Source organism: Pan troglodytes, chromosome 4 (genome assembly GCF_028858775.2).
Source record: "Pan troglodytes isolate AG18354 chromosome 4, NHGRI_mPanTro3-v2.0_pri, whole genome shotgun sequence".
Taxonomy (NCBI): domain Eukaryota; kingdom Metazoa; phylum Chordata; class Mammalia; order Primates; family Hominidae; genus Pan; species Pan troglodytes.
This window is the reverse complement of record NC_072402.2, coordinates 138850169-138870058: the sequence shown is the minus strand read 5'-3', so window position 1 is coordinate 138870058 and position 19890 is coordinate 138850169. Positions and strand designations below refer to the sequence as shown.

The 19890-nt window shown below is 40.5% G+C and overlaps 2 protein-coding genes across 2 annotated transcripts; both read right to left on the bottom strand.

Annotated features, from left to right (window-relative positions):
- Positions 1-1627: 1627 nt before the first annotated feature.
- On the bottom strand, positions 1628-4655 carry PCDHB6 (protocadherin beta 6). Its single transcript, NM_001013009.4, is given in 1 exon segment — positions 1628-4655. A coding segment is annotated over 1 exon segment (2385 nt). The 3' UTR covers positions 1628-2270.
- A 12085-nt stretch (positions 4656-16740) lies between these two features.
- PCDHB5 (protocadherin beta 5) lies at positions 16741-19649 on the bottom strand. Its single transcript, NM_001013014.3, is given in 1 exon segment — positions 16741-19649. A coding segment is annotated over 1 exon segment (2388 nt). The 5' UTR covers positions 19429-19649; the 3' UTR covers positions 16741-17040.
- Positions 19650-19890: the final 241 nt, after the last annotated feature.

Here is a 19890-nt window from a genome sequence, read left to right as displayed (position 1 = left end):
TTATGTGCAATGCCCAGTGAAATTTAGAGAAAATGGTGGTTTGTCTTATTAAAAATCAATATAGGCCAGGTGTGGTGGCTCACGCCTGTAATCCCAAAACTTTGGCAGGCTGAGGTGGGTGGATCACTGGAGGCCAAGAGTTTGAGACCAGCCTGGCCAATATGGTGAAACCTCGTTTCTACTAAAAATATAAAAATTAATCGGGTGTGGTGGTGCACACCTGTAGTCCCAGCTACTCAGGAGGCTGAGGCAGAAGAATCACTTGAACCTGGGAGGCAGATGTTGCAGTGAGCTGAGATTGTGCCACTGCATTTCAGCCCGGGTGACAGAGCAAGACTCTGTCTCAAAAAAAAAAAAAATCAATATAAGCTCAGAATCTAGGCAATGTCTTTTCTACAGATGTAAAGAAGACAACAAAGTTGACAAAGTCAAAAATACACTGTCTGGGGAAGGGTATTGACCTGTCTGCATTGGACAGTATACTACCCCAGTGTACATTCTCTAGGATTAGGGGGATGTGGATATTGAAAAACACTACTGCTCCAACTAAAGCCAAGTGACTGGAGTGAGAACAATGGAAGAAGGAATCTCACCAAGGAAGAATGCTGTTCTAAGGAGAATAGGGTATATATCTGAGAACACAAAATAGTAAATGTTCCCCACACTCATTTAATCAGTTGGTAATCATCCATGACAGTCAGTTCACTTATCTGGACACAAAACACAGTCAAATGTAATTTAGTTCAGCCCAGTTCCACTTCAATTAAGGATAAAAATAAAATAGTCGGCCGGGTGTGGTGGCTCACGCCTGTAATCCCAACGCTTTGGGAGGCTGAGGCGGGTGGATCATGAGGTCAGGAATTCGAGACCAGCCTGGTCAAGATGGTGAAACCCTGTCTCTCCTAAAAATACAAAAATTAGCTGGGTTTGGTGGCATGCGCCTGTAATCTTAGCTACTAAGGAGGCTGAGGCAGGAGAATCACTTGAACCAGGGAGGCGGAGGTTGCAGTGAGCGAAGATCGCACCATTACATTCCAACCTCGGCAACAAGAGCAAAACTCCATCTCAAAATAAAATAAAATAGTCACTGAATTGTTATTTTAATATACATTGCTTGCCTTTGATAGAAAGTTGAAAGAGGGATTTTTAAATGAAATATCACAAATACAGCTGACACAAATAAGACTAGATATGGGCTAAACTGTGAAGGTAAATGGTTTAATGGTTAATACAAGCAAATGATGCTTACACAACACTACAAGGGAAAATCTGATGTTACCGAATAACCTGCCACTAATACCTTACTTAGATCTTGGTAGATATCAAACATCTTGAGAAAGTGAGAGGAGGAGTTTGGCAAATATAATTTGAAAGCTTTCAACTTTCAAATTGTGAGACAAAGAAAAAAAGATAAAATATGCTGTTAAGCATTTTATTTTCTGTAACGGTGTGTAGGGTGAGTAGAAGAGTCAAAGCTGTTTTCTGTTTTGAAGGAAAGCAACAGTGATTTGACTAAGAAGTGATATTTCATACTTTCACTCATTGGTAAGGATATTTTATTGTAGAGGGGATATTAGCATTTCGCTGTAGATACAATAGTTTTTTTAAAAAATCAATACTAGAATGTTAGTAACATTCAGCAAATATTTATTAAGCACTTATAATTGGCACGACTTTTTTTTTTTTAAAGACCATCCTGTTCTTACATGAGGCTCACAAACTAATGTGTTGACACTTCAGTAAAGTCTGTAGTCACAAAAATTTTGGATTGACTATTACGGGATACTAAAATATGCATAAGTATGAATGGCTACTTTAGTGTTTAGCCATCATTAGTTCTTATTTTTAGTGTTACACACTGTAGGAGTTACTGCAAAATGAGACATAGGAGGATTAAATAATATCAAATACTCACATTTTAAACAGTCCTACATAGCAATAGTGAAACAACTCTTACCAATAGCTAGAAATACAATTTTACTTAAGGATTTACAATACTTTTTTGGGGGGGGGGAAAGAATAGATAATTTAATTTCAAAAGTTTAAAATTATGCAAATAAAAATTTACTTTTTGTTCATATTGTCAAGTACCCTCAAGTGAAGTAATAAACTACTAAGCATGAACAGGAAATACTAAGATACCAGTATCTTACTTTATATAAAATTTCACCCTAAAGAATAGAGGTAAAATAAACAAGAAACAGACCATGTAACTTTAAGTTAAAAGAGATCTCCAAACATAAGTAAGATTTAGTAAAATCATCCCACACTTAACTGAACGGGAAGCTATTCCGAGAGGTGGGGGTTTCTTCCATTTCTCTCTCAGTGCCCTGAGGAGGGAAGTTGGGCATAATCGGCTTCAGGAACTTGAACTCATTTGTTTCTGAGCCTCCCGTCAGACACACCTTGTACTGGTAGCTCTGGGATAGGGTCCCGGTGCCGTTCACATCCACCAGATGCTCTGGAAAGGGGCCCTCGGGCACCGAGCAGCGACCCACCGAGGCCGCCCTGCTCCTCCTGCACAGCCGCACCGCCACGAACAGGAGCACCGAAAAGAGGAAGAGCGACGACACCGAGGCCAACGCCACCACCAGGTAGACGGTGAGCAAGTCGGCCTGGGCCGGGGCCGGGGCCGCCTCAGGGAGAGGCAGGTATGGCTGGGAGAAGCCGTCCACCAGGAGCACGTGCAGCGTGGCGGTGGCCGAGCGCGGAGGCTCGCCATTGTCCTTCACCAGCACCACCAGCCTGTGCTTGGCTGCGTCGCGCTCGCTCAGCAGCCTGGCGGTGCGCACCTCGCCATTGTGCGCCCACACGCCGAACAGACCGAGCTCCGTGGCCTTGAGCAGCTGGTACGACAGCCAGGCGTTCTGACCCGAGTCGCCGTCCACCGCCACCACCTTGGTCACCAGGTAGCCCGGCTCGGCCGCCCGGGGCACCAGCTCGGTGCAGGGCGCGGAGCCGTTCTGCAGCGGGTACAGCACGAAGGGCGAGTTGTCGTTGGCGTCCAGCACCAGCACTCGCACCAGCGCCTCGCTGCTCAAAGCCGGGGACCCGCGGTCTGTGGCGCCCACGCGGAACTCGAAAGCCTGCAGGGCCTCGTAGTCCAGCGACCTGAGGGCGAACAGGTGGCCGTTGTCTGCGTTGATGGAGACAAGGGAGGCGAGGGGCAGGTGCGGGTCCTGGGGCGGCAGCAGCGAGTAGGTGACCTGGGCGTTGATGCCTGAGTCTCTGTCTGTGGCGCTGACGCTGCCGATGTGCAGGGCGGGGCTGTTGTTCTCGCGGACGAACAGGGTGTAGGAGGTTTGGGTGAAGGCGGGGGCGTTGTCATTGACGTCGGAGACCTGCACGGTTATGCTCTGCTGGGTTTTCAGCCTTGGTGTCCCCAAATCAGTGACGGTGATAGTGATGTTGTACTCGGCTCTGCTCTCTCTGTCCAGCGCGCCTTCTGTTACCAGGGTGTAGAAATTCTCCACGGTAGGTCTTAGTAGAAAGGGGAGATTGTTCTCTATTGAACAAATAACCTGTTGGTTATGTCCAGAGTCTGCATCTGAAACACTGAAAACTGCCACTATGATCTCTGGCAAGTTTTCTGGGATGGGGCTGATGAAGAACGACATGGTGAGTTCAGGGGCATTGTCATTCACGTCCAGGACCCTGACGAGTAAAGAGCATTTTCCTGATAGGCCTCCACCATCTGTAGCCTCAACATCCAAGTCATAAGACTGAATTTCCTCAAAATCCAAAGCCTTTCTCAGCCGAATTTCTCCTGTGATTGCATTTATTTCGAAGGGTTGGTTGACGTCATCGACTTGAAACAGGGCGTAAGATACCTTCCCAAACGATCCTGCATCTAAATCTCTGGCTGAGACGGTAATAACCAGAGAGCCGAGGGGGTTGTTCTCAGGGACTTGCGCCTCATAGAGCTCCTCAGCAAACTCGGGGACGTTGTCATTGATGTCCAAAACCTGGATCTGAATCTCGGAGGTCCCTGACCGGGGCGGAGACCCGCCATCCAGCGCAATGAGCGTTAGCCTGAGTTGGGGCTGCTCCTCGCGGTCCAACGGTTTGTCCAGCACCAGCTCCGGGAACTTCCTGCCTTCGCTGCGATTGCGGGTGAGAACGTGGAAGTGAGGGTTGGAGCTGATTGTGTACCTCTGAAGGCCGTTGCTGCCGGTGTCTAAATCGTGTGCCATTTTCAAAGGAAATATCTTTCCTGGCATAGTAATTTCTGATATTTTCAGGAGCATTTCTCTGGCAGGGAATTCCGGGGCGTGGTCATTTATATCTCTGACTCGCAAGGAAGCCTGAAAAAACTGCAAGGGGTTTTCCAGTAACACTTGGAAAGGTAGCACACACAGCTCAGTGGAGCCACACAGCTCCTCCCGGTCCAGTTTTTCATTTAGCAGTAAATCATGGGTCTGTGGATCAAACTGCAAATGTTGTCTGTTCCCTTTGAAAACAACCCGAGCGCCCCGTGAAGCCAGCTCCCCCACCCTCAGTCCCAGGTCCTTTGTCAAGTTGGCCACAAACGTGCCACTTTCTGTTTCCTCCAATACGGAATACTGAATCGATTCAGAACCCACCTCTCCCCAAAGCATCAATAAAATGAAGAACGCCACTTGCCTTTTCTTGTTCTGTACTTTAGTTTGCATCATGTCTATTATGTCTGAATACGGACGAAAAATCCTTTTCAGCTCCCAATCACCACATCTACCGTCGACCCTCTCGGATGTCTTTGCAGAGATTTTTAAATTCGTTCTTAACAACTTGCCTGGCGACGACTGCCTTCCCGGACACATCTGTCTCAGCTTTAGCTGTAAATGTGGTCTGTATTTTTACTTGGCTTCTGGGTGAAACGGAGTCCACCGAGTCTGCAGAGCTTTCATTCACTCTCTTAGCTTGTACCGCCACCACGCGTTCAAACTAATAACTTCATGAGATGTTTTCAGGTCAATAGCATTTCAGAAATCTGAGCATTATAAAGACTTTTAAGTCGAGTCAGTGTTTCTCAAACTGAGTGTGTGGACCGCATGCATAAATAATTGCTTGCGAGCGTTGGTTTTTTTGTGTGTATGTTTTTGTTTTTAAGCCAATTCCTGGGTTCACTCCCCTCTAGAACTTGAATCAAATTCCCTGGTGGTGCTAATTAAGGAGAAAGATTGAAGTGCAGATTCTACACTTCAATCTTTCTCCTTTGATGCTTCAGCAGTGCAATTTATCTCTGATGAGCCATTTAATCTATGAGTCCAAGAGGTACACTATTTAATTGTCCCAACAAACAATGCAAAAACAACGAAGTTTGTTAGCAATAATAATGGTAAAATAAACAATAAATTATCTAAATTATATGACTCATAAATGGCATGAACAAAAAACCTACTTTGTTATATAGTTACGCCTGCACAGTAAAAAGAACAATTAGGCTATTAGGAGGAAAACTGAGACCAAGAAGTACGTATGATACATGTATCTAAGTAAATTAAAGTATTTAAAAGAGGGACTAGAAGCAATCAAGTAGTTGTCATAAGCATTTTAGGATTCTACTCCATTTTTGCATGGATAGAATTAGACATTGTTTTAACAGGCTTGTGCATTTTATTCTAACTTTTTTGATCAAATTCCCCTCTTACATTATTTAATCAAGGTCCAAATTTATTACCCTGTTGTACAAACATGATGCAATGCAGAAAACAAACATTCAAGAATCACCTTCACCATCTTCTCACAGCAAAAAGAACACCAAGTCCAATAAATACAGGCCAAATTAAGGTACTGTAAAAAAAAGGTGAATTACATTTGAGTGAATGCCATGGAATTCAATGATGGAATATTGTGGCTATATCCATTCCCATCTCATTAGTTTCTACTCAGATACATTGGAACATGTATCTCTAAACAAACTGAAAATGTGTGAAATAGATTATTGCACATAGAAGAGGCAAAATATGCCAAACAATTCAATTCATTTCAGATTGATTTCATATCTATTGAGAGGTGAAATCAATTGAGCTCAAACAAAGTTCACTTCAGGTAAGAGCCAAGGTGATAGAAGATTAAAAATCAAGATATTTTCAAATACATAAACGCTAGGCAAAACAAATAAGGCTAAATAAAATCTAAACTCTGAATAGCTGAGATGATCTTGTAGTTCAAAATCACCTCTATGTAGCCAGAAAAACAAAAGATTATGAATGTGACCAGTCTCCAGGTTTCACTTGATAGATGCTACTGAGAACACACTGTTCCTTGAGAATGTAACGAAATGAACTTATGAAATAAAACCAACAACAATAAACATATTGGACCGGTGTCATTTCTTTGTTGAAACAAGGCCATTATTTCCTGCTCAATCTTAAATGCTTCCTTCTTTCAGTGAGCATTCTGAGGTCTGATTCCAGCTTAACGGCATCCACAAAGTCTTTTATTCACTCTGTTTCTCTGAAGCACCACCAGGCATCCTCGAATATAGGTTGTTGAATTATTTTTTTACTTCAGAGCAAATTTATCAGCAGTACAGTATTTGTCAAACTCCATTTAGATCCTTGAAATGTCTTTGATAACATTGGTAGTTATATAGAAAGAGGATAATAGCTCAAAGTAGCCCAAAAAGATGTCAGTTGGGTCTATCAAGAAACTGCCTTTCTATAGAAAATGGATTACATTAGATTGTTTCAGGAGAATGTTTCTCTGTGTTGCCCTCTTTTGCTTTGATTTGATTGGCTAGAGTAGAGTTGAATTAAGTTTGCATTTGTAAACATGTTTTCACAAGGACTCATTAACTTAAAATTGTTATTATGGAAAAATTCTAACATATACAAAGTAAACAGAATAAGCCTCTGTACACAATCAGTTTCACAACATTCTGTTGTCTTGTTTTGTCTATACCTTTCTCTCCATTCTCTGCTTCCTGCTTAATGATTACTTTTGTATAGTTCTTTTCTTAAGGCAATGTTTACAGAAATTGAAATGCACCAATCTTAACTGTACCATTTTAACAAATGGATTCAAGTGTGTAACTCACACTTTTTTCAAGATACGGAACATTTTCATCATTCACTGGGAATCATCTTAATCATATTTTGAAGCTCAGTTTTATTAACTGGGGAGCAAAACCTTGGTCTCATCTGGTCACATGAAGGAAAAGTAGACAATGTGAAAAAGCACCATGCCCCATATTCTTTATGCCCAAGTATGCTAAAGTGAAGTGATAGATTAATTTAGCTGGACTGTTACCAGCAAGCTGAAATAGTATTTTAACTGACTGATCATTGTAAAGTATGTTAAAATTAATTTTATTTAGTTAACCTGTAATGACAGGTTGAACAGCCCTTGTCCAAAATGCTTGAGACCAGAAGTGTTTCAGATTTCAGATTTTTTAGATATTAGAATATTTGCATGTACATACTGGGATATCTTGGTAATGAAAACCAAGTCTAAACATGAAATTCATTTAAGTTTCATATACATCTTATACAAATAGCCTGAAGGTAATTTTGCTTAATATTTTTAAACAATTTTGTGCATGAAACGAAGTTTGCATTACGTACTTTTGTGTGGAATTTTCTACTTGTGGCATCAGGTTGGCTCAAAAAGTTTCGGGTTTTGGAGCAGTTCCTATTTTTGGATTTTTGGATTACGGATGCCCAACCTGTACCTGTACTACATAGCTGATCAAGCTGATTTCCATTTTATGTTTCAGTTAATCCCATTATAATTTTAAAAAATTATTCAAGTTTATCAAAAGAGAAAGGAAAAGACCTTCAAGGACAAATTGAATCTCTTAAAACTCTTCTTTAGTTATATAGAAAGAAAAACACAGTAATACAGGGAAAAGTTAGAGATGATATATAAGCAATCACTTAAAGAAACTCAATTAACAGGAGATATGTTGCAAGGAAGTTGAAAATATAAAGGATTTGATACTAAATCACATTTGAAATCTGAAATGATTGGGTAAGACTTTTTGTCAGTATTGCTAGAAGTTTGTCATTTTTTAAAATGTTTTTCGAAGAACCAGTTCTTTGTTTCTTTATTGCTTTCTCTATTTGCTTTGAATTTTCTTGATTTCTTCTATTATCTTTGTTATTTCCTTATTTCTGAATGCTTCGGGTTTATTTTCCTCATCTTTTTCTAGATTCTCGAGGTAGAAGCTTGAAACTGATAAACTGGTGGGTGACCAATTTGAGAATTTTCCTCTTTTCTAATGTACATATTTAGTGCTATAAAATTTTCCTCTCTGCACTGTGTTAGCTATGTCTCACAAAATTTGATGTGTTGTATTTTCATTTTCAATTCAGGTCAATGTATTTTTAAATTTCCCTTGAGATCTTCTTTTTGATTCATTGATTATTTAGAAGTATGTTGCTACATATCCGTGCACTTGAAGGTTTTCCTCTTATCTTTCCATTATTCATTTTTAGTTTAATTTCATTGTGCGTAGAGAACCCACTCTGTATGATTTCACTATTAATTTGGTTGAGGTCAGTTTTACGGCTGAGGTTGTGGTTATCTTATACAGGTTCTGTGAGCATTTGAAAATAATGTGTATTCTGGTATTGTTTATTCTGGTGTATTCCGGTATTTTTTATTCTGGTGTATTCTGGTATTGGAGTGTTCTGGTGTATTCTGGTATTGGAGCGTTTTATAAATATTAATCAGATGCTGTTAGTTGATGGTGTTATTGAGTTCTTCTATATCTCTGCTGATTTTCTGTCTTGTTGGTCTATCAATTGTTGAAGGTCATTGAAGTCTCCAATTGTAATTAATTGTGGATTTCTCTATTTCTCCTTCTGTCAGTTTTTGCTTCATACATTTTGCAGTTTTGTATATATACATTTGGGATTGCTATGTTTTCTTCTTTTATCACTATATAATATCCCACTATGTCTCTGATATGTCCCATGCTGTCTCTGATGCTTTTCTTTGCTCTCATGTCTACTTTATATGACATTATGGCTACTCCTGCTTTATTAATTAATTTATCTATTCAGTTATTTATTTATTCTTATTTTATTTATTTATTTATTTTTGAGACAGAGTTTTGCTCTTGTCTCCCAGGCTGGAGTGCAATGGTATGATCTCGGCTCACAGCAACCTCCACCTCCCAGGTTCAAGCAATTCTCCCACCTCAGCCTCCGGAGTAGCTGGGATTACAGGTGCCCATCACCACAGCAGCTAATTTTGTATTTTTAGTAGAGATGGTGTTTCACCATGTTGGCCAGGCTGGTCTCAAACTCCTGACCTTAGGTGATCCTCCTGCCTCAGCCTCCCAAAGTGCTGGGATTACAGGCATGAGCCACTGCACCCAGCTCCTGCTTTATTTTTACATTAATAATTGTATGCATTTTTGTCTTTTTACTTTCAAACTGCATATATCATTATATTTGAAATTAAGTTTGAGACATATAGTTGGGTCATGATTTTTTAAACCCATTCTCCCAATGTTTTTGTTTTAATTGATGTGCTCAAACCATTTACATTTAACATAATTATTGATTAGTAGAGATTAACTCTGCCATTTTTTGTTTCCTGTTTGTTTTCTCTGTTTTTTTGTTTGTTTCTCTGTTTTCATTTTTCTAACTTCCTGTGGGTTATTGGAACATTTTTTTAGAATTCTGTTTTGATTTAGCTGTAGTGGGTTGTTTTTTTGAGTGTATCACTTTTTATAGCTTTTTACTGATTACTCTAGGTATTATACTATATATACGCAACTTAAAAGTTTACTGATTGATATCACTAACTGATATTTTTACCAGTTCAAATGAAGCATAGAAAATGTACCTCCCTGTGTGTCCTTTTACCCTCCTTCATTTATAATATGTTTTAAATATTTCCTGTACATACACTTAGGACCACATTTAGAAAGTGTTATAATTTTGGATTCAACCACCAAACATAATTTAGGAACCTCAAGAGAAAAAGAAAAGTCTATTGTATTTACTCATATTTTTGTTTCCTGTGTTGTTTCTTCCTTCTTGATGTTCCAAGATTGCTTTTTAAATTGTTTCCTTTCTGTTTGGAGAACTTGCATTAGCAAATATTTTAAGGTAGGTATACTGGCAACAAATTCTTTCCCTGAAGGATAGTTTCACTGGATATAGGATTTGGGGATGAAAGCTGTTTTCTTTCAGCACTTGAAAAATATTGTGCAACTTCCTTCTATCCTCCATGGTTTCTGATGAGGAATCTACTCTCATTCAAATTGTTACTGCCCTGTAGGTAAGGTGTCATTTCTCCTTCACTGCTTTAAAGATGTTTTGTCCTTAGTTTGCAGAAATTTCACTATGATGCCTCGGTGTGGATTCCTTTGGGTTTATCCTGTTTGGGATTTGTTCAGCTTCTTGAATCTCTGGTTTATGCCTTTTGACAATTTGCTTAGTTTCCAGTCATTATTTCTTTGAGTACCTTTTTAGCTCCACCCTCCTTCTGGCCTCCTTCTGGGACTCCAGTGACACAAAGGTTAGATCTTTTGGTATGCCCCCACAGGTTCCTGAGCCTCTGTTCATTTTTTATGCTCTATTTTCTCTGTCCTGTTCAGAATGGGTAATTTCTATTGTTCCATCTTCTGGTTCATTGATTCTTTGTTCCCTCCATTCTGCTGTGGAGCCCATATCTTGAGTTTTTATTTCAATTATTATATCTGGGTTTTTCTTTTTCTTTTTTTTTTTTTTTGAGACAGAGTCTTGCTCTGTCACCCAGGCTAGAGTGCAGCGAGGCAATCTTGGCTCACTGCAACCTCCCCACTTCCTGGGTTCAAGTGATTCTCCTGCCTTAGCCTCCCAAGTAGTTGGGATAACAGGCATGCACCACCACACCTGGCTAATTTTGTATTTTTAGTAGAGATGGGGTTTCACCATGTTGGCCAGGCTGGTCTCGAATTCCTGACCTCAGGTGATCCACCAGTCTCAGCCTCTCAAAGTGCTGGGATCACAGGCGTGAACCACTGCACCCGGCCCCATTATTATAACTTTAATTTCTAAAATTTCCATAGGCATTTCTTTATATCTTTCATTTCTTTGCTGAGACTGTTTTTCATTTGTTTCAAATATGTTCATAATTGCTCATTTAAACATTTTGATGAGCTCTGTTTTTAAAATTTGTCAGATAATTCTAACATCTGTCATCTTGGTGTCAGCATCTCCTTGTTGTCATTTTCATTCATTTTAATATTTTCCTGATTCTTGGTATGACCCAGATAGTCCCTTCCTGGATGTGCCTGTACCCAAAAGGAACCCTTGCCCAAATGTATGAGGCAATATATTCAAGAATGCTTATAGCAGCATTGTTTATAGTAACAAAACTCTTAGAACAACCAAAAAGTAAATCATTAGTAAAACGAATTTAAAGTTCATAGTATTCCATTTATATAATGGAATACTATAGAACAGTTAAGTGAATAAACTGAATTAACATGGATAAATTCAATAACATAATGATTAAAAAGAGCAAGTTCACAGAGGATCCATACTATATAAATTCATTTGTGTCAATTGCAAAGACAAATACAACTAAATGGTAAATCATTTAGGAATACATGCTTTTCTATTGCAACTATAAAGAAGAACACACAATTCAGTAAAAATTCAGAAAACGGGTTCTTTTTCCTAGGGTTGAAAGATGTTATGGTGGAGGCATAACATCTTGGCATCGTTCTAATTCTTAAGCTGGGTAACGGGTAGATGAGTGACCATGTTATTATTGTTTATTATTATTATTGTACATATATGTTGTATACACTCTTTTGAATTTTGATAGATTTTAAAATAGAAAAAAGTAAAAACAAACAAACAGCAATTTCTGAGCTGGGCATGGTAGCATCTGCCTGCTACTCAAGAGGCCAAGGCAAGAGGATCACTTGAGCTGAGAAGTTGAAAACCAGCCTGGGTAACATAGCAAGACCTTGTCGCTAAAAAAAAAAAAAAAAAGTTCTTTCATAAAAATGAAGCAATTTCTCTGGAGTCAGGCTGCCTGGATTCAAATTCTACTTCCGCCTCTTATTAGCTAGGTGACTGTTGAAATCCTAACCCCCAATGTGATGGTAGGAAGTAGGGCTTTGAGTGGTTATTAGGTCACGAAGAAGCAGCCCTGAATGAGATTAGTGCACTTATAAAAGTGATTCCAGAGAAGAAGCAGCCCTGAATGAGATTAGTGCATTTGTAAAAGTGATTCCAGAGAATTCTCTTGCCTTTTTTCTGCCATGTGAGGATACAAGGAGAAGTCTGCACTCTGAAACCTGGAAGAGGGCCCTCACCAGAACTCAACCATGCTAGCACCCTGATTTTAGACTTCCAGCCCTAACACTGTAAGAAATTACTTTCTGTTATTTATAAGCCACTCAATCTATAGTATTTGCTACAGCAGCCCAAACTGATTAGGACAGTGACCTTGGGCAAATTGCTTTACCTCTGTGTGTTCCAGTTTGTTCACCCTGAAAATATAGACACTAATTGTACCATTATTTTGACGATTAAATGAGTATGTATAAAGTATTTAGAAAATAGCCAAGTACACTGAAAGTATGTAGTAGTAATAATAGTACATAATATATAATAATGTTTAATAATAAAGTTCGTAGAAACTTGAATATGCCACTAAGACTAAAAATTCATTAGAAATGCTCAAAAATAAAGTGAGAGACTTCAGAACATAGAAGAAAAGCTAAAGATGTAAAATAAAAAAGAATATAAGAAACAGAAATAATTAAGAATATTCAATATCTGACAAGCACAAGTTTCAGAAGGAAATAACAAGATTAAACTTAGGGATACAACTATTAAGAAAATAATAGTAGAAATGGGCCAGGCACAGTGGCTCACACCTGTAATCCCAGCACTTTGGGAGGCTGATGCAGGTGGATCACTTGAGGCCAGGAGTTTGTGACCAGCCTAGCCAATATGGTGAAACCCCAACTCTATTAAAAAAAAAAAATTAGCTGGATGTGGTGGTGTGCGCCTATAGTCCCAGCTGCTCAGAAAGCTGAGTCAGGAAAATCATTTGAGCCCGGGAGGCAGAGGTTGTAGTGAGCCGAGACTGCAGATTGCACCACTGCAACAGAGCAAGATTAGTCTCAAAATAATAATAATAACAGAAATGAAGTAATCCCAGAGATAAAAAGGTATAAATTGTTAGAATCATAAGTACATTGAGTGTTCAGTCAAAGGAATGAAAAAATTATAATAGTATTATGAAATTCAAGACATCTAAAAAGAAGAGAGAAAATTCTGAGGGAAGGAGACACAGAAGATTCCTTTCTCTACAGAAATATGGAGAGAGAGAGATGGGGGTATAAAAAATCAACAATCACACTGGCATAAAATTTTTATCAAAAATTATGAATCAATAATCAACACATTAATGATTTTAAATTTCCAAGCAATAATTCTGTGTCTGACCAAATCATCAATTAATTATGAAGGAAAACTAAATGCATTTTAGGCAGAGACACAGAAATTGGCTTTTTTGTGAACCCTCCTTTAGGAAGACATTTCAGGATATATTGTAGCAAAGAGAGGGAATAAAAAGGGAGACAAGTGATCTGTTAAATAATGGACTCAACCAAGAGAGGTATGAAGACAAGATGACAGTTTTGTACAGACCTAAAGATCATTTAGTCCAGATGGAAGCAGAAAGCTAGAGGGCTTCGGGTTAGGAAATATGGTAAAGTGAATTATTGATTGAGATTTTGAAAATATGGTAAAGCCAACTAATGGAGTCTAAAATGATGACTCTATTTGGTCTTGATGTTAGGAACATACTGTTTTCAATGGTACAGGAAGTGCAACATTGGATCCAAAGAGCAGGAAAGATAGTCCCTATCACTAAAACATAAAGTGAGAGACATCAGGACATAGAAGAAAAGCTAAAAATATAAAATAAAAGAGAAATATAAGAAACAGAAAAATAAGAATATTCAATATCTTTTTTGTTTGTTTTTTTAATTTTTATTAAGAATATTTAATAACAGACAAGCACAAATCTCAGATGGAAATAACAAGATTAAACTTAGGGATACATTATCAAGAAAATAATAGTAGAAATGAAGTAATCTCAGCTCTAAGATTACTTAGATCCATAAGTAATCCCAGACTACTTAGAGGTTTCAGTAAGTAATATGGCTCTGCAATGAACAATATTTTGAGAAGAGAATCAGCCCAACAATGTGGAACTGTTCTGACACTCACAGGTTGGCCATAATCTTCTCCTATTGAATGCAAATAATTTCATATAACACCAAGACCAGAAAATAACCTTATAACCCGGATGGAGCCAGACGTCATGCTTGAGGAGACAATGTCTAAAACAAAAAAGAAAAAGACAAAAGAGCTCCTTTTCCTTGCTAGTATGAGTGAATGCTGCTTATTTACCAATTATAGATTTAATTTCAGTGTTTTTCCCACTTCTTAAATGAAATTCATTAAAATAATATAGAATTACCCAATTTTCTGAAAGCATCCAATCCAGAGCTAACCTGTACTTCTTGAACCTCTGTTAAAACCACCTAACAGAAGACCAAATCCTATAACTCCTCTGTAAGACCCTGTTACTAAAGTGACCCCTGTTTCCTATTGTGTGCAGTCTCCTTCATTGCAACAAGTCAATAAACCCAACTTTGTTCTGATTCGGTGTGTTCTTGGTGATTTGGGACTGCAGGGCATTCATAATTTATATAGTCATTAAAAGTAAATTTTAAATATTATCTTCTAAAATATATCTATAGATGGCCAGGTGTGGTGGCTCACATCTGTAATCCCAGCACTTTGGGAGGCCGAGGTGGGCGGATCCCCTGAGGTCAGGAGTTCGAGACCAGCCTGACCAACATGGAGAAACCCCATCTCTACTAAAAATACAAAAATTAACTGGGCATGGTGGCACATGCCTGTCATCCCAGCTACTCGGGAGGCTGAGGCAGGAGAATCACTTGAACCCGGAAGGCGGAGGTTGCAGTGAGCCGAGATCGTGCCACTGGACTCCAGCCTGGGCAACAAGAGCTAAACTCTGTCTCAAAATAAAATAAATAAAATATATCTATAGACAAGACAAGGAATTCTTAGCTATGGTTGTAAAAATAAAATGTAAGAGTAGAAGTTCAACTGAGAGAGGTTGGAAAGTGTTAAGAGAGAAACAGATATAAAAGGAAGAATAAGAATGCTATTCTTCATACAAAAATCTAATGAAACTGTTATTACTGGAACAATAAAGGTTTCAGATTGACCAGAGAAGTACCCAAAAATAGTAATATAGATACCTCTGAAAAACAAAAGATTGAAGTTGTTTTAAGTGTGCTAGTTACTCAGCAATCATGATAGGAAATTAACTGTCTAAAGTTTGTGAAAGTTACTACATTAGTTTGTGACGGCTGCTGTAACAAATACCACAGACTGGGTGGCTTAAACAACAGACATTTCTTTCCTCCCAGTTCTGAAATCTAGAAGTCCAAGATCAAAGTGTTGGCAGGGTTGGTTTCATTTGGAGGCCTCTCTCTTTGGCTTGTAGATGGCTATCTTCTTCTAGTGTCTTCACGTAATCATCCCTCTGTGTGTTTACATGTCTGACATCTCTTTCTCTATGTTCTAATTTCCTCATCTTATAAGTATAGCAGTTATATTGGATTAAGGTCTGCCCTAAGGACCCATTTTAATGTGATTACCTGTTTTTAAGGGCCTATCTTTAAACATAGTCACATTCTGAGGTAGTGGGAGTTAGGGTTTCACCATATGAATTTGAGGGGGATATAGGAACACAGTTCAGCTCATAATGGTTACAAACATATGCCTTAGTGATAAGAAAGTAAATATAAGAGCTTTAAAAACTGTATAAAGTGCTTGCCAATGGGATAAAATGAAAAACAGACAATACCAGTTTGTTGGCAGAAATGTGGAAAAATTTGTACATCCAGACACTGGGAATAGCAATGTAAATTAGTACAACCACTGGAAGACTATTGGGAAATGTCTGCTAAAAGTCAACGTGTACTTGCAAGATGGGCAACAATTCCACTCCTAGGCATATACCCAACAAAACTGCATATAGAGGTTGCCAAAAGGCATGTTAAAAGAATGTTTATAGCAGTATAATTCGTAACAGCCAAACTTTGCCCCATCCCAAATACTGATCTAAAGGATAGATAATAAATTGTGGTATATTCATACAGTGGAATATTATACAGCAATGAGAATGAAAGGACTAAAGTTAAAAGCTGTATTATGGATAAATTTCATAAACATAATGCTGAGTGAAAAAAGCCAGACACAAGCAGTTCATACTTTATTACTCCGTTTATATAAATTCAGAAGAGGCAAAATTAAACTATGGTATTGGAAGTCAGCATATTTGCTATACTTGGGGTAGTAGTGATTGTAAGGAGTAATTTGTGTGGCACCTGGGGTGCCAGTGATGTTTCATTTTCTCTTCAAGCTGCTGGTAATGAATATGTTACTTTGTGAATATATATTGAGTTGAACATAAAGGATTTGTTCATTTTTCTTCATGTAAGTAATAATTCGATTAAACTGTTTTTAAAAAGTTTGCTAATAGGACTCAGGGCTGCAAAAAAGAGTAAATAGAAGATTGTTGCCTTTTACATATTTTTTCACATATTTCATTTGTTAGCATATGTATTTGTCTTTGTTTTAAACAATTTAAAATATGATGATGTGAAACATTTTTAATTTTTGCATTTTAGCATCAAATATATAATACTTAAGAGTGTGATGAAATAGAATGGGCAGAATATATAGAAAATAAAATTAATACTTGATTTTATTAAGGTGGTTTATCACAACAAATACCAACAAGAAGAGAAAAAAATCTCAGGAAAATCAACAGCATGCGTGGATTTGGAATGACACTATGTAAATAAATGCAATGAAATAAAATTGAGTTTTCAACACTTGGACAGCATGAAGTTCAACAGACAAATCCATTAAAAAGGGAAATAAAAACTCAATCTCAAGGTGAAATTTTTGTCCATGACACTCTCGAATTCTAGATCTGAAAAAGGTTGGGATAAATGGCAGAAAACAACGCGTCATCACGAGATCTCTAATTTAATCCAAAGCTATTCCGGAAGGCAGCAGTTTTCCCTATTTCTTCACTAGCGCCCTGGGGCAAAAGGTTAGGAATAATCGGCTTCAGGAACTTGAACTCCCCGGCCCCTGAGTCTCCGGTCAAACACACCTCGTACTGGTAGCTCTGGGACAGGATCCCGGTGCCGCTCACGTCCACCAGATGCCCTGGAAAGGGGCCCTCGGGCACCGAGCAGCGACCGACCGGGGCCGCCCTGCTCCTCCTGCACAGCCGCACTGCCACGAACAGGAGCACCGAAAAGAGGAAGAGCGACGACACCGAGGCCAATGCCACCACGAGGTAGACAGTGAGCGAGTCGGCCTGGGCCTGGGCCGGGGCCGCCTCCGGCAGCGGCAGGTAGGGCTGGGAGAAGCCGTCCACCAGGAGCACATGCAGCGTGGCGGTGGCTGAGCGCGGAGGCTCGCCATTGTCCTTGACCAGCACCACCAGCCTGTGCTTGGCCGCGTCGCGCTCGCTCAGCAGCCTGGCGGTGCGCACCTCGCCATTGTGCGCCCACATGCTGAACAGCCCGGGCTCCGTGGCCTTGAGCAGCTGGTACGACAGCCAGGCGTTCTGGCCCGAGTCGCCGTCCACCGCCACCACCTTGGTCACCAGGTAGCCCGGCTCGGCCGCCCGGGGCACCAGCTCGGTGCAAGGCGCAGAGCCGTTCTGCAGCGGATACAGCACGAAGGGCGAGTTGTCGTTGGCGTCCAGCACCAGCACGCGCACCAGCGCCTCGCTGCTCAGCGCCGGGGAGCCGCGGTCTGTGGCTCCCACGCGGAACTCGAACGCCTGCAGGGCCTCGTAGTCCAGCGACCTGAGGGCGAACAGGTGGCCGTTGTCTGCGTTGATGGAGACAAGGGAGGCGAGGCGCAGGTGCGGGTTCTGGGGCGGCAGCAGCGAGTAGGTGACCTGGGCGTTGGTGCCTGAGTCTCTGTCTGTGGCGCTGACACTGCCGATTTGCAGGGCGGGGCTGTTGTTCTCTCGGACGAACAGGGTGTAGGAGGTTTGGGTGAAGGCGGGGGCGTTGTCATTGACGTCGGAGACCAGGACCGTTATGTTGTGCTCGGTTTTCAGCCTGGGTGTCCCCATGTCGGTGACAGTGATGGTGATGTTGTACTCGGCTTGGCTCTCTCTGTCCAGTGTTCTCTGTGTCACTAGAGTGTAAAAGTTTTTTAATGTGGGCTTCAAAAGAAAGGGGAGATCATTCTGGATGGAGCAAATCATCCTACCGTTGTCCCCGGAGTCTGGATCAGAAACACTGAAAACAGCAACTACAGTTTCCGGGGCATTTTCTGGGATAGGGCTGGAGAGCGTAGACATGGTGAGTTCAGGGGCGTTGTCATTCACATCCACCACTTCCATAGCCACAGTGCATTTTCCTGAAAGGCCCCCACCATCTGTGGCTACAATTTCCACGTTATAATATGGAGTTGCCTCGAAATCCAATGCCCTTTTCAGGCGAATTTCTCCTGTTTTTTCGTCTATTACAAATGGTTGAGTAACTTCATCGCCTTGGAATAGAGCATAGGCTACACTCCCATACGCTCCTGCATCTAAATCTCGAGCGGAGACAACGACAACTAAGGAGTTAAGGGGGCTGTTCTCGGGCACCTGTACCTCATAGAGTGATTGTAAAAATTCAGGGGCGTTGTCATTATTATCCAAGACGACAATGCGAATTGTGGTGGTCCCGGACCTGGGCGGAGCCCCACCGTCCAGTGCAGTGAGTGTTAAGCTGAGCTCAGGCCGCTCCTCCCGGTCCAGCGCTTTGTCCAGCACCAGCTCTGGGTATTTTCTGCCATCTCCGCGATTATGCGTAGCAACATGAAAGTGGGAATTTGGGCTGATTGTGTAGTTCTGAACAGCGTTGCTACCTATGTCAAAGTCCTGGGCTACTTTTAAAGGAAACACAGTCCCTGGCTGGGTGCTCTCTGGGATTTTTAGGAGCATTTCCTTCTCTGGGAACTCTGGGGAATGGTCATTTATATCTGTGAGCTGCAGATCAGTTTGAAAAAACTGCACTGGATTTTCTAGTAAGAGCTGGAAATGCAATATACAGGGTTCTGTCGCCCCGCATATCACCTCCCGGTCTAGTTTTTCATATAGAAGCAAATTGCCGGTCTTTATATCAAGCTGCAAGAGCTCTTTGTTTCCTTTGTAATGCATTCGCGCGCCCCGAGTGGCCAGTTCCCCCACCCCAAGACCCAGGTCTTTTGCCAGGTTGGCCACAGAATAGCCACTTTCTGTTTCTTCTGGTATGGAATACCTAACTGCCTCAGAGCCAGCCTCCCACAAAAGCAACAATATAGCAAGAAACATAACTTGCCTTTTTTGCGGCGTTTTTGCTAGCGCAGTCTCCATTGTTCAGACCCGGTCCAGAAGGCGCAGTTTCTTTAACTCCGTACACAATCCACCCAGATGATTTGCATAAATAACCGCGAATCCGATCTTTCTTGACTGATTTCCACAAGAACGAAGCCCACCCTGAAGATCTAGCCACTAGATCTTACCTAAAATGCGTCCTTCTTTTAGAGTTTGGATTCCCCAGCTTAATGGCGCCTGAGTTATCCGCAGAGCCCACTATCCACACTCTTAGCCTGCAGCGCCACCAGGCGTCCTAATTTACTATTGCATATAGTATTTGCCATTTCATCCTAAATTCTAACTCTGACGTGTATCCATACCCTTTTGTCACATAAGCTCTCCCGATGGTATCTCCAGCTCTTAGTTGCTGAAAGTTCTAAATAAATGTTGTGGAGTTAATTTTCAGTGAGAAAATACTTTTGAGAAAAAAACTAAAATTGTATATTAATCTCCATAAAA